The 13,644-nt window shown below is 40.2% G+C and overlaps 1 protein-coding gene and 1 long non-coding RNA gene across 6 annotated transcripts in view; one reads left to right on the top strand and one right to left on the bottom strand.

Annotated features, from left to right (window-relative positions):
- Positions 1-11,349, top strand: part of LOC122204680 (glycosyltransferase 6 domain-containing protein 1-like) — a 35,759-nt gene extending 24,410 nt beyond the window's left edge. The window contains exon 6 of one of the 3 annotated variants that reach the window (XM_042912252.1): positions 11,160-11,349. In XM_042912252.1, coding sequence (XP_042768186.1) covers positions 11,160-11,220 — 61 coding nt within the window. In that variant the 3' untranslated portion in view covers positions 11,221-11,349. Of the gene's footprint in view, positions 1-1,049; positions 1,389-11,159 lie in introns of those variants that run through there. The other 2 variants (XM_042912253.1, XM_042912254.1) reach the window with 2 other exon arrangements.
- LOC122204682 overlaps positions 1-13,644 on the bottom strand; it is an 80,803-nt gene that overhangs the window by 43,801 nt on the left and 23,358 nt on the right. For all 3 annotated transcript variants that reach the window (XR_006195736.1, XR_006195735.1, XR_006195737.1), the window contains 2 exons: positions 12,175-12,293; positions 6,889-6,977 (listed from right to left, as the gene is read on the bottom strand). This is a non-coding gene — a long non-coding RNA (uncharacterized LOC122204682). The remainder of the gene's footprint in view (positions 1-6,888; positions 6,978-12,174; positions 12,294-13,644) is intronic.

Below are 13,644 nucleotides of genomic sequence, written 5' to 3'. Positions count from 1 at the left end.
TATTCTTTTAGGTGCAGTTGGGGATAGAAAAAATGCTAAGATATATAGAGAGAGACTATACATTTTATAAAATTTACCTCAAGCAGCCTACGGTCCAGCAGGGGAGATAAAACTATAAATATCTCTTTTGGAAATTTAGAAGTGCTAAAACGTAAGGAAGACATGGCCAAACTGCCGTAGTGGTTCAAGAAAGGAAGCAACTACCTCAGAAGAACCTTTACTATGCAGTCACATCAACATGTTTCCACAAATGAGTGAAGCATTATAGCATAGTTATAATAACTGGAGGTTCTAAAGTCACAACAAGTTATTATTTTGATCCTTTTTTGTTGGCTAAAAACTAAGGTTTAGTAAGTGTTCCATAAAAGATAAAGATTATTGGCTATTAAAACACTAAAATTGGTGCACCTGGGTGGATCAGTGGTTAAGTGTCCAACTTCCACTCAGGTCATGATCTTGCGGTTCCTAAGTTCGAGCCCCACATCAGGTTCTGTGCTGACAGCTCAGAGCCTGGAGCCTGTTTCAGATTCTGGGTCTCCCTCTCTCTGTCACTTCCCCACTCATGCTGTCTTTCTCTCTCTCAAAATAAATAAACATTAAAAAACATTTTAAAGAACACTAAAATTATAAAGGAATATTTTTAAAGTAATTTTTAAATGTTTATTTTTGAGAGTGAGAAAGTGCACGTGCATGAGTAGGGAGGGGCAGAGAGAGAGAGAGAGAGACAGATGATCTAATAGCACAGAGGCCGATGTGGGGTTCCAAACTCACAAACCATGAGGTCGTGACCTGAGCTGCAGTTGGACACTTAACCGACTGAGCCATCCAGGTGCCCCTGTAAGTAATATTGGTAACAACTATGGCAGGCAGATGTTACGATGGTCCCCAATAACCCACCTACCCTGGTGTTCCTGTCCACCCCCTACCACCCCTACCTTCAGTATGAGCTGAATATAGTGACTTGCTTCTAACCAACAGAATATGACAAAGGTAATGGACTGTCACTTTCATGATTAGGTTACATAAGATTGTCACCTCTGTCTTACTAGCTGACTCTATTTATTACTGCCTTTGACTAAGCAAGTTGAAATGTTGGAGAATCCTCACAACAAGGAACTGAGGGCCGTCCTCAGACAATAGCCAGAAAGGAAGTGAGGCAATAGCCAGAACAGTCAGTCCAACAACCCCCAAGGAACTACATGCTGCCAACAACCACGTACATGAGCTTGAAAGATCTTTCCCTAGTTGAGTCTTCAGATGAGACCTTATCTCCGGCCAACACCTTGATTGCAGCCTTGTGAGAGAGCCACAAGTAGAAGCTCCAGCTAAGTCATGCCCAGATTCCTGGACCACAGACATTGAGAGATAATGAACATGTGCTGTTTTAAGTTTGTTACGTTGTTTTGATTTGTTATGGATAAATAGCTAACTCATACAGATTTTGAAAGTGGGGTGGTGACATAAAAAATACCTACAATTGGAGTGGTTTTGGAATTGGGCAGTGGGTGGAAGCCGGAAGGATTTTTTAGAGCATGACAGAGAAAGCCTGAATTGCTTTGAACAGATGGTTGATAGAAATCTGGACTTGGAGGACACTGCCAGGGGCAGCTCAAAAGGAAGTGAGGAACATATTTCTGGAAACTGGAGGAAGGGGGATCTTTGTGACAACACTGCCTACACCAGTTACATGGAAAACAGAATGTGTACCCATGAGCTTGGTGATATAAAGAGATTTCTAAGCTTTCATCTTGCTGTTTGTAGTAAAATGTGAGAGGAGAGGGGGATTGAGGAAAGAACTATAAAATAAAATGGGCTTCTTTCTTTGAGACTTTTGGTCCTAGACAAGAGACATAGACCCACTTTTCCCTGTTATTCACCTCCAAATACAACTAAAAACTCCTGGAAATAATTACAGACAACCATAAGAGGATCTGAGAGGTAGAGGGAAGATAGCAGATTGGCTAGGGACCTTCGGACTTGAGAAGCAATGCCCCATTCCCTGAGATTTCTTTCCTCTCCCATGTACCTCAGAGTGGGCACTGGAAAGGCACACAGCTCAGAACCACCAAAAGCATAGACAGAAAAAAGCTGTAGGAAAAGCCAGCTTTTTTCTGGCTGAAGGCCCAGGAAAGAGGCAGCTCATCAGAGACTTACTGGCGAACCCCATCTCCACGCCATATCTGGCCGGCCTACTCTATCTACACCAGCGGCACCCGCAAAGAGCAGGCAGAGAATTCCTCCCAGAAGCACCGAGAGGCCCAGTGTCTCCCGGCCCTCCACAGAGCAGTAGAGGGAGACCCATTCCGGCATCTCCTGGCCTCCACCCAGTGAAAGATGACCCCCACCACTACCACCAGAGGCAGAAGGAGGCCCAGGTGCATGCTTCTCTCCCTCAGGGGCACTGACAGAGATAGAATAAGAAGCTTATCAGCACCAGATGACCTAGAGAGAAGGTCCTGGAAAACAACACCCTGTCCCACATGCCCAGCATCCTCCACCCACCACCCGGAGGCACTGGGGAGCCCAGGAAAGCACCTTCCACTCCCTCAGACAATACAGCAGCGATGAGGCAGGCATTGGGTGGCTCGGAGAGCAGGCTCAGGGAAGCACCCACAGCCCCTTAGCCTAGTATCTCCCACACTCCCCTTAGCAGGACCTGCCTGGGGAAGTACCCTCCACCCTACAGACGGCACCTGCACGATCAAGCAGGAGCCCTGATGGTGCCAGGTGAATGAAATGGGCCAGAGCTGGGGCGCCCGGGGGGCTCAGTCATTTAAGCGTCTGACTTTTGGTTTCAGCTCAGGTCATGATCTCACGATTTCATGAGTTTGAGCCCTGCATCAGGTTCTATGCTGGCAGTGTGGAGCCTGCTTGGGATTCTCTCTCTCCCTCCCTCTCCCTCTCCCTCTCTGCTCCTGCTCCACTCATACTGTCTCTGTCTCTTTCAAAATAAGTAAATAAACTTAAAAAGGGTGTGTGTGGGGGGGGGCAGAACAGCACTATATAGGCTCTGAATTCTATGTTATCATTGGAACCACAGCCCAGAAAAGAAAGCCAGGGACTGTGCACTAAACATAAACAGGGTGACTGCCTGCTGAAATAAAAGACTTAAAGAGGATCCAGGATTTCAAAACTTAATATTCAAAATTTCCAGGATACAAAAAAAAAAACAAATTCATACCAAGGACAGGAAAGCCACAACCCAAACGAGAAAAGGTAATCAACTGATGCCAATATAGAGGTAAATCAGATGCTGGAATTATCGGACAAGGATTTTAGAGCAGCCATCATAAAAAATGCTTCAACGGGTGCCTGGCTGGTTCAGTTGGTGGAGCACACGACTCGAGATCTCAGGGTTGGGAGTATGAGCCCTACGTTAGGCACGGAGATCACTTTAACAAAAAAAGCTTCAACAAGCAATTCCAAATTATCTCAAAAGAAATTAAAAAAAAACAGAAAACTTCAGCAAAAATGTTTATTAAATGAATAATATTTAGCAAAAACTATCCGTGGGAGAACACATACCGTGTACTATCATTTATATATCACTTTACAGAATGCAAAGTAACAGTACATACTGCTTAGGGATATATACATATAGGCAAAAATATAAAAACATGATTTGCAAAGACAATCACCAAATTGGTGATTTGGTGATAGAAAGGAAATGCAATCAGAAAGGGACACACAGTATATTTCATCGGTATGTGAAACGTTTTATTTCCTAAGCTTGGTTATCAGTACTAGGGTGTTCATTATAACAGTCTTTACATTTTTATGTGTGAAATATAATTTAAAAAATGACTTTATTGAAAAACTCTGAGTGACCTCTGTCTCCTGTAGTTCAAAAATTTTCACTCAATACGTTAAACAAAGCTTTAGAGCTTCATGTTAATCTTTGCTGTAGCCTTTAAAGCTTTTAAGTTATGAAATCTATTGTCCCTACCAAAGACTATACAAAATGAATATATTTCAAAAAAGAACGAATACATATATATGTATAAATACATACATATGTATACATATGTATATACGTATATTTATACATATATATGTAAAGTCACTATCTATGATAAAATCTAAAACACAACCAGTACCTTAGAAGAAAGATTGTCAACGTTCTATTTCTTTTTTTTTTTAACGTTCTATTTCTTAACTGAGGTAGCAATTTCTATTTAAAAAGAGTAATAAAAGTGACACTCACAAAGTTAGACAAGAAAAAAAAGAGAAAACACAAATATCCAGTGTCATAAATAAGAAGAGAGACATTATTACCAATACAGATATTTCAAATATAATAAAAGGATACCATGAAACAAACATTTCTAATAAATTTGAATATATGGAAGAAATGTAAATTGTTAAAGAAAAATATAAAATTACAAAGGACACAAGAAGAAACAGAAAAATAAAATATCTTAAAGAAATTGAGTAGAGAAGGGAAACGAGTTGTTCCTCAAAAATAACTGGGCCCTGGGAGGAACGTGAAAGGTATTAAGAGTACACTTATATGTACATTGAGTCGTGTACAGAATTGTTGAATCACCATATTGCACACTTGAAACCTATATAACACAGTATGTTCATGATACTGGAATTAAAATTTTAAAAAATATGTAACATTAGAAAAATGGGCCCTTACCTCATACCATTAACAAAAATTAACTCAAAATGGATCAAAAATCTAAATGTAAGAGCTAGGGGCACCTGGGTAGCTCAGTCGGTTAAGCATCTGACTCTTGGTTTCGGCTTAGGTCATGATTTCATGATTCGTGGGTTTGAGCCCCACATCAGGATTTGTGCTGACAGTGTGGAGCCTGCTTGGGATTTTCTCTCTCCCTCTCTCTCTGCCCCTCCCCTGCTTGTGCTCGCTCTCTCAAAATAAATAAATAAACTAAAAAAAAATAAATAAACGTAAGAACTAAAACTACAAAATTCTTAGAAGAAAACATAGGGACAAATTATGGCCTTGGATTTGGCAATGGTTTTCTATGTACGACATGAAAAACACAAGCAAAAGAAAAAATAAATTGAACTTCACCAAAGTACAAAACTTGTACATCAAAGGACATGATCAAGAAAGTGAAAGGACAACCACAGAATGGGAAAAAAATATTTGCAGATCATTTATCTGTGAAGTCTAGTATCTAGACTTACCTGTATAAAGAATTCTTATGGTTTGGGGCACCTGGGTGGCTTAGTCAGTTGGGCGACCAACTTCAGCTCAGGTCATGATCTCAAGGTTTGTGAGTTCAAGTCCCACATCAGGCTCTGTGCTGACAGCTCAGAGCTTGAAACCTGCTTAGGATTCTCTGTCTCACTTGCTCTCTCTACCCCTCCCCCACTCATGTTCTATCTCTCTCTCTTTCTCTCTCAAAAATAAACATTAAAAAAAATTTTTTTAAACAATTCTTACAGCTCAAAAAAAAAAAAAGGACAAACAACCCAATTTAAAAATGGAATGGGTATTTTTCTAAAACTGTATATACAAGTGGCCAACAAGCACATGAAAACATGCTTAATATCATTTGTCATTGAAGAAATGAAATTCCAAACACTGAAATATAAGTTCACACCCACTAGGATGGCTGTAATTTTAAAAGATGGAATAGAATGATTGTCAAAAAGAGTGTGGAGAAGTCAGGACCCTTGTACATTGCTCTGAGAATGTAAAATTGTGCAGCTGCTATGGAAAACATTGTAGCAATTCCTCAAAAAGTTACATATAGAATTACCATATGGCCCAGAAACTCCACTCCTGGGTATATATCCAAAAGAACTGAAAACAGGTGTTCACACAAAAACTTGTACATGAATGTTCATAGCAGCGCTATTCAGAATAGCCAAAAAGTGAAAACAACCCAAATGTCCATCAGTGGATGAACAATAAACGGAATGTGGTTTATGCACACGCGCGCGCGCCCACACACACACACACACACACACACACACACACATACACACAGAATATTTTTCAGCCATTACCAGAATGAAGGACGGATACCTGCTCTAGAGTGGATGAACTTGAAAATGTTATGGTAAGTGAAAGAAGCCAGTTACAAAAGACTGCCTATCATACGATTCCATTTACATGAGATGTCCAGAATAGGCACACATATAAGACAGAAGATAGGTCAGTGGTAGCTTAGGGCTGGGGTTTTACAGAGGCCGAAGGGCTGACAGCTAAATGGTACATGGCCTCCCTTTGTGGTGATGAAAATGTTCTAGAGGTGTCTGTAGTGATGGTTCCACATATTTGTAACTATACCAAAAAGCCATTGAGTTGTATGCTTGAAATGGGTAAACTCTCTGATTTGTGAACTATATCTTAATAAAGTTAAGACAAATTAATTAATATTAAAAATAACTCCAAGCTCTGATGTGTGCTCCAGCAAATTCAAAGAAGAAATAATGCCATAATTACACAAACTCTGGAATGGCAAAAAGAGATTGATCAAGTTGTTTTAGGAAGCTGGCAAACTCTGATACCAAAACCTGACAGTGCTATCGGACTTCCTTGAGTTGACAGAGACAACGAAAGTTACAGGCCAATCTCCTTCACAGACATAAATGCAAAAAGTGTTAAAGAAAATTCTAGGAACCCAAATTGAGAAATATATTAAAAGATAATCCATCATGACCAAGGTAGATTTATCTCAGGAATATAAGGTCAGTTTAGCACTAGGAAATGAAACAGTGAGATCTACCACATTAAAAAATAAAAGCAGGGGGAAAAAAATCATAGCATTTCTACATAGATGTAAATTTTTAAAAAGCTTTTGATAAAAGTCAACACTCATTCATGACTTTATTTAAAACTTTCCAAAAAAAAATTGGAATTTCCTTAATCCAATCAAGAATATCTATTAAAAACCAAAGTAAACTTACCATTTGCTCAATGTTGAATGTTGGAAGCTTTTCCTCTGAAAAGAGCAATTAAAGGTTTCCTGATATCACTACTTTTGTGCTGTGTTGTGCTAGAGATTCCAGCCAGTACATGAAGGTCAAGGAAAACAAATAAAAGGTATAATTATCTACAGATGCTATATTATGTACATAGAAACCTCCCTCCAAAAGATGAGCCAGTAGAATTAATAAGAGCATTTAGTAAAATTTCTAGATGAAGAATTACTATACCACCATCAACTGCATTTCCAAATACCAACGATAAATTGTTAAAAGATGTCTTTTTTACAAGAGCATAAAAAATCAAGTATTTAGAAATAAACCTATCAAAAGATATCCAACACTTCTGTATCTATTGAAAGACACTAAATAGACTAAAATAAATGGTGAACTGGAAGACTTGATAGGGCTAAAAATGTCAATTCACTCAAAAACCATTTGCCAATTCAAATCAATACTAATTAAAATTCCCAACAGGTTTAGTTTGTTGCTTTTGGTTTTGAGGTGGTGGTGTTGTTATTGTTGTTGTTTTTAGAATTTGACAAGCCCACTTAAAACTTTATGGAAACTTTAAGGACCAAGAATATCCAGAACACTTAAAAAAAAAATAAGCTGTTGGGGCACCTGGGTGGCTCAGTCAGTTGAGCGTCCGGCTTCAGCTCAGGTCATGATCCCGCGGTCTGTGAGTTCGAGCCCCACGTCGGGCTCTGTGCTGACAGCTCGGAGCCTGGAGGCTGCTTCAGATTCTGTGTTTCCCTCTCTGTCTGCCCCTTCCCCGCTCACGCTCTGTCTCTCTCTGCCTCAGAAATAAATAAACATTTAAAAAAGTTAAAAAAAAATAAGCTGAGAGGTCCTGCTGTATCAAATATTAAGACTGATTATAAAGTAAAAAAAATAATAATAAAGACATCCTAATATTGTTAAAGAAATTGACAAATCAGTGGAACACAACTAAGATATGCAATGACTCACACATAAATGAACACTTCATACATGACAGGCATGGTTATTTGAAAAAAAAAAATGATCTTTTCAGTAAATGGTGCTGGGAAAACAGAATATTCCTCTGGAAAAAAAGGAAACTGTGCTCTTTCTCTCCAAACACAGAAACCAATTCCAGGTGAATTAAAAACCAATTCTAGGACTACAAGTATCCCCTTCCTTCCTTTTCCTTATTTTCCTGAATAAGTCCTAGAGTCTTGAGGTAGGGCAAAGCAACATAGGCATCAACAACCTCACACCCACTCCACTCCTTCAGTGTCAGCCCTCTGGCTCAAGCTGTAATCTCTCACCTGGATTATTAAAATAGCATCTTACTGCCCTCCCTGCTTCTGCCCCTGCCTCCTTCCAATCTGTTCTTAACACAGCAGCCAGGGGGATCCTATTAAATGGTACATGAGACCATGTCCCTGCTCGAAACTCTGTTATGATTTCCAATCTCAAAATAAATGTGATAGTACTTACTGTGATCCTTAAAGGCTCTTATCTCCTAATACTCTCCCCCTCTATCTCTGTGTGTTCCTTCTCGCTGTTCCTTGAACTCGCCAGGCATGTTTCCACCTCAGGGCTTTTGCACTGACTATTTCCTCTGCCTGAAATGCTATCTCACTATCTGTTTTTTACTCAGAGGCCTCCCTGACCACCTGATTTAAAATTATAGACCTATGCCCACAAAACTTTTAACTTAATTCTTCCTTTATTTATTTTTTTCTCCTTCATGTTTATAGCTATACAGCATATGATACAATTTTACTTATTCATTGTCTTTATTCTCACAAGAATGAAGCTTCCATAAATCCAGGGCTTTTGTCACAGCTTTAATTTCAATCCCTTGAAAAGTAATTTGCATATAGAGAGTATTCAATCAGTATTTGTTAAATGAAAAAACAAACAAATGAGTGATGACTTTGGAAACTGTTCTCAGATTCTTAGTTCACCTGCTTTCTTTTCATTAGTTAGAACTAGGACAAAAGAAATACATTAAAACTAACACTAGATGGCGAAATATTACAAGGAAAGTAACCCTAATCAACGCATCCTTTCCAGAAAAGCCAGTGTTTCCTCTGGCCTCCCCACTTCCCAGGCTGTTGATGTTGTTTGCTGTAATAATTCAAATTTCACTGATGTATGCCCCACCTGCATAAATGTTATTCTGCATTTCAGTTCTTCCATATGTGCTAGTACAGAACATGTCAATACGTTACCCAGTTCCTCCCCGCCATCCCTTCCAATCCCCAACCTATCTTCAACTGAAGTCACCACTCACTAAAGCCCTCAGGTTTCCAGAGCTGTAGGGTGGTCTGTGGAGAGAAAGAATCTGTCTCCTCTAGGTTACACTCAGCTAGATTTCACAGATTTTACTCCCACCTCCTCTCTCCCCCTAGAGCCCACATTGGACCCATGGGGTCTATGGGTTAGGGATGGTTTGAATGACAGCTACCAGGGGATTAGTAAGAATCACTGTTTCCCTGAACTACTAATGGCCTCTTACCCGGCCAAGTTTAAGGCTTCTTGACTGCTCACTCCCTAAGGACTGGTTATCCCACAAGGTGACGCGACTCAGTGTTCCTGCCAAGAAGCTGCTGTCACTAATCTGCCCTGCCAGTTCATACCAGGCCAGGGTGACCGACTTGTCCAGGTTGCCAGGGACTTTCCCAGTTTTAGCATAGGAAGTCTCCGGTTCCAGGAAATCCCTCCATCCGGGGTAAACTAGGACAGTTGGTAACTTTACAGACGACAGATCTGTCTGCTCTCCCTTCAAACTCAGATCAGAACTGTCACATGAGTGCAAAATTTTTAGCACACATGTAGATTTTTATTCTCTCTTCCTGTTTCACACAGGGTCATCACCTAGTCTGTCTATTCTGTCTCCTTTGTGTCACCTATATTCATTTTCCCCTCAACGTGCTCACTGTAAAAGTTAGTGGAAAACTACAGTGATCAAGAAGAGACAGGACCACTGAAGATTCAGAGCCTTCAGAAATGAAGCTTTGGTTCACATCACCCAGCATAGGCGCTGTCTCAGAGCAAAGGGAAGATGAAATGAATTAGGGCTTGAGGAAGGAAGTTATAAACATTAACTACAGGCTCATGACCAGATAGAGAAAAGGACTAATATCTGGTCATTCTTTTCTTCTTTGCTTAATGTGTGTGTACGTATGTGTATGTTTATGTATTTTGGTATATATTAACTAGTTTTTTTTCCCTTCTCCTTTCCCATTGTAATTTTAAGAATTAATGGCAGTGGTTAGCTTTACAATTTCATTTTTAGGTTACAGAATATTCAAGAGGGATTCCCACTGAACTTGAGTAATTCACATCATCCAGAGATTAATGTAATGACATTTTGGACCCTTCCTTTTTGGAGAAAAGGTGAGAGGGCCTATTTCTACAAAGGATAGTTGGATCTTGCCAAAGAAATGGCTGGAATTTGTTATTGCTGCCTCAGAAGTTGAAATATATGTAGGAAGTTGTAAATGGCTATGGAGTAGGCAACATCATGAGCTGTCCCAGTCATTAAACCATTCCCTCTCAGTCCAAACCTACTTTTACGTTCTGCTTTGCAATGCCAGGGGTGGGATTATGAGAACTCTGTGTCTATGTTGTCAGTCGACTGGCTGTTCAATTCTGCAAGGCAGGAGGCGGGAAAAGGAAAGCACTCCTTTCCTGACAAGTGGTTAGTGATGATAACACTCAACTTTTGGGGAGGCACTTCTAGAACCAGCCTCAGCATGCCTAATCAAAGACATCAGTGACAGTTAGGCCATGGCCCCTGCCCAGCAGCCTGATGGCCTCTCCTTGGGGCTTCCTGTTGTCTCCCCAAGCCTAGAGCACAGCTTCATCCTGGAGTTCCTCTCTCTGGGTTAAGCTCAGTATCTCCTTCTTTGCCTTTTCAGTTCTCCAAAACTGCTTAACAAATTTCCTATATTAAATTCTGTTGAAATGCCAAGGTGTGTTTTCTGTTGTCCTGAATGTATCCTGACCAATACAGTCACCCTGCTAAGTAAAGAACCCTAACCACCTGCAGTGCTAGCTAAAAACAAAGGAAATATGAAATAAGTGGTAGAAAAGGGAAATGATAAATATTGACTATGACCTATGACCAGCTAGGACTTTTTACAGCAACAAAGACTATACCATTAAGGCATGTTTTTGTCACGTACATATTAAACAATGATTTGTATGTTTTTCCCCTCCCCTTTACAGTTTTGTATGGAGTATGGGTGGAACTTAATTTACAATTTTGTTCATAGGTCACCAGGCCACAAAAACTCACCTCTGGACTCTCTGGAGAGGAATGAGGATCACCAGTAGATCCTGAACTTGAGAAGGATACGAGGACTAATGGGATTCTGAGCCTCTCTTCTTCTTCGGGAAGAAGGAGAGAGTGTCTTTGTATGACAGGCAGTAGGAGGAAAGTATTAAACAGGAGTAGAAGAGTGAACTTAAATGCTAAGTAGTAAAAAGGGTGGGCTATATAGATGCTGAGTCCATTTGCTCTCAAATTCATGTCTGTCCTTCTGGTGCTCTGCAACGTATGACGGGGGTGCTGACTTCTCTCAAATGTGGTGCCCAGGCTCACTATCAGCTGGTTTCTGAAGGACTAGAGGAAAAGGGCAAGAAGGGCTAAGCCAGTCTCCCTTTCTCCCTTTCTCTCCTTTTAAGTTTATTTATTTTGAGACGGCAAGGCTGAGAGAGAGAGACAGAGACAGAGACAGAGAATTCCAAGCAGGCTCCACACTGTCAGTAGAGAGCCCAATGCGGGGCTCGAACCCACGAACTGCCAGATCATGACCTGAGCCAAGATCAAGAGTTGGACGCTCAACTGACTGGGCCAGCCAGGCGCCCCTCTCCCTCTCTCTTCTATCTCAGGCACTTCTCTGGCAGGGACTGTAACTCCTTAGGGGCCCCAGTACTCACTAGACAGGTCTTTGAGTAACACAGCTTTCTCACTTTTGTCTCTTCGGGATACAAGCAGTGGTTCTTCCACTGTTACTAACCTTTGAGTTGCTTCATTTTCTCAGTTAGGTGCTCAGTTCTATAGGGTAGCCATTTCCTTGTATTATATTTTCTCTGTTGTAAATACTAAAACATGGTTACTATTTTCCTGGTTGTCCCTGACTATTAAAACGGATGACCGCTAATCCCACTCCCATACATTATGATGCTATACATTGTCACGTATAATCCCATCCATTATAATGCCATCAACATTCTGAAACTTTCCCCCTTCTGGGAATTTATATAAAAATATATCTACACACTTACAAAATGAGGTTTGTAAGAGGTGATTCACTGCAGGATTGTTTGCGAAGCCAAAATTGAGAAACAAACACATCACTTTCTGTAAGGGAACTGGTTCAATAAATACTGGGACGTCTACAGAGCTGTGAAAAAGAACAAGGAAAACCCCTATGAACGAACACAAATTACTCAGTGAAGAGAGCACGGAACAGAAGTCGTGTGTTATCTTTTGTGTAAGAAGAGAAAGAGTAAGAATATAAGTTTGTACTCGCATAGAGAAACACACACACAGAAGTAATACAAGTGGTTACCTACAGTGGGTAGGGGTGAAGGAGAACAAGGTAGACAGAGGTAGGAGGGAGGATTCTTAGTATACACTCTGTGTTGTTTGGCTTTTGAGCCATAGAGTCACATTACCCATAGAAAAAGTAACAGAAACTATAAAAATGCACAAAAAAAGAAACAAGTGCAACCTAGTCGCTAAATGACAAACAAAACCAATATCAAAATACTTCGTTTAAAGTTGTAGGAAAGTAAAAGATGAACAAAGACTACATACTGTATGATTTCGACTCGATGACATTCCGAAAAAGGCAAAACTATGGAGACAATAAAAAGATCAGTGGTTGTCAAGGGATTGGAGGAGGGATAAACAGGCAGAGCACAGAGGATTTTTAGGGCAGTGAAAATACTTTCTACGATATTATAATGATAGACATATGTCATTACACATTTGTCCAAACCCATGAAATGTACAACACCAAAAGTGAACCCTGAGGCAAACTACGGACTTTGGGTGATTATGGTATGTCAGTATGGGTGCATCCTTGGTAATTAATTGATTGATTGATTGATTGATTAATTAATTAAAATAAAAATGTACCATTCTAGTGATTGGGGGAGGCTATGCATGTGTGGGGGTAGGGAATATGTGGGAAATCTCTGTACCTTCCTCTCAATTGTGCTGTAAACCTAACACTGTTCTAGAAACATAAAGCTGAAAGACCAGGGAGAGGAAAAGAAAGACAGCAAAGGACTCCAGTCCTCATTTCTGCTACTGTTAAAGAAGCCATTGTGGGTATTTTAACTCCCTTCCTCTACCCATTCAAGTTTTGGTTGCCCTTGGCTAGCATAAGCCAGTTAAGGTTCTTTGCCAAGTTGAATAACTCAAACTTAGATTCCTGAGGTATCCAAGTCTGTCTTGTTTTTTGTTAGATTTAATAACTGGGCATGTTAAAAGAAGCATTCCATACTCTGCATAAGCCTGGCTTTACAGCAGTAACCCTAATTTACCTTTGATAATCAGGGCCAATCATGCCAACCAACATTAGAAGCCTTACTTCTCTAGCTGTGAACTGAGTTTCTTTCTTCTTCTTCTTCTTTTTTTAATGTTTATTTATTTTTGAGAGAGACAGAGAGACAGAATGCGAACAGAGGAGGGGCAGAGAGACAGGGAGACACGGAATCTGATGCGGGGTTCAAACCCACAAACCG

The sequence above is a fragment of the Panthera leo genome, chromosome D4, assembly GCF_018350215.1.
Source record: "Panthera leo isolate Ple1 chromosome D4, P.leo_Ple1_pat1.1, whole genome shotgun sequence".
Classification (NCBI taxonomy): domain Eukaryota; kingdom Metazoa; phylum Chordata; class Mammalia; order Carnivora; family Felidae; genus Panthera; species Panthera leo.
The sequence above is the reverse complement of the archived record's forward strand: the minus strand, read 5'-3'. Positions and strand labels throughout refer to the sequence as shown.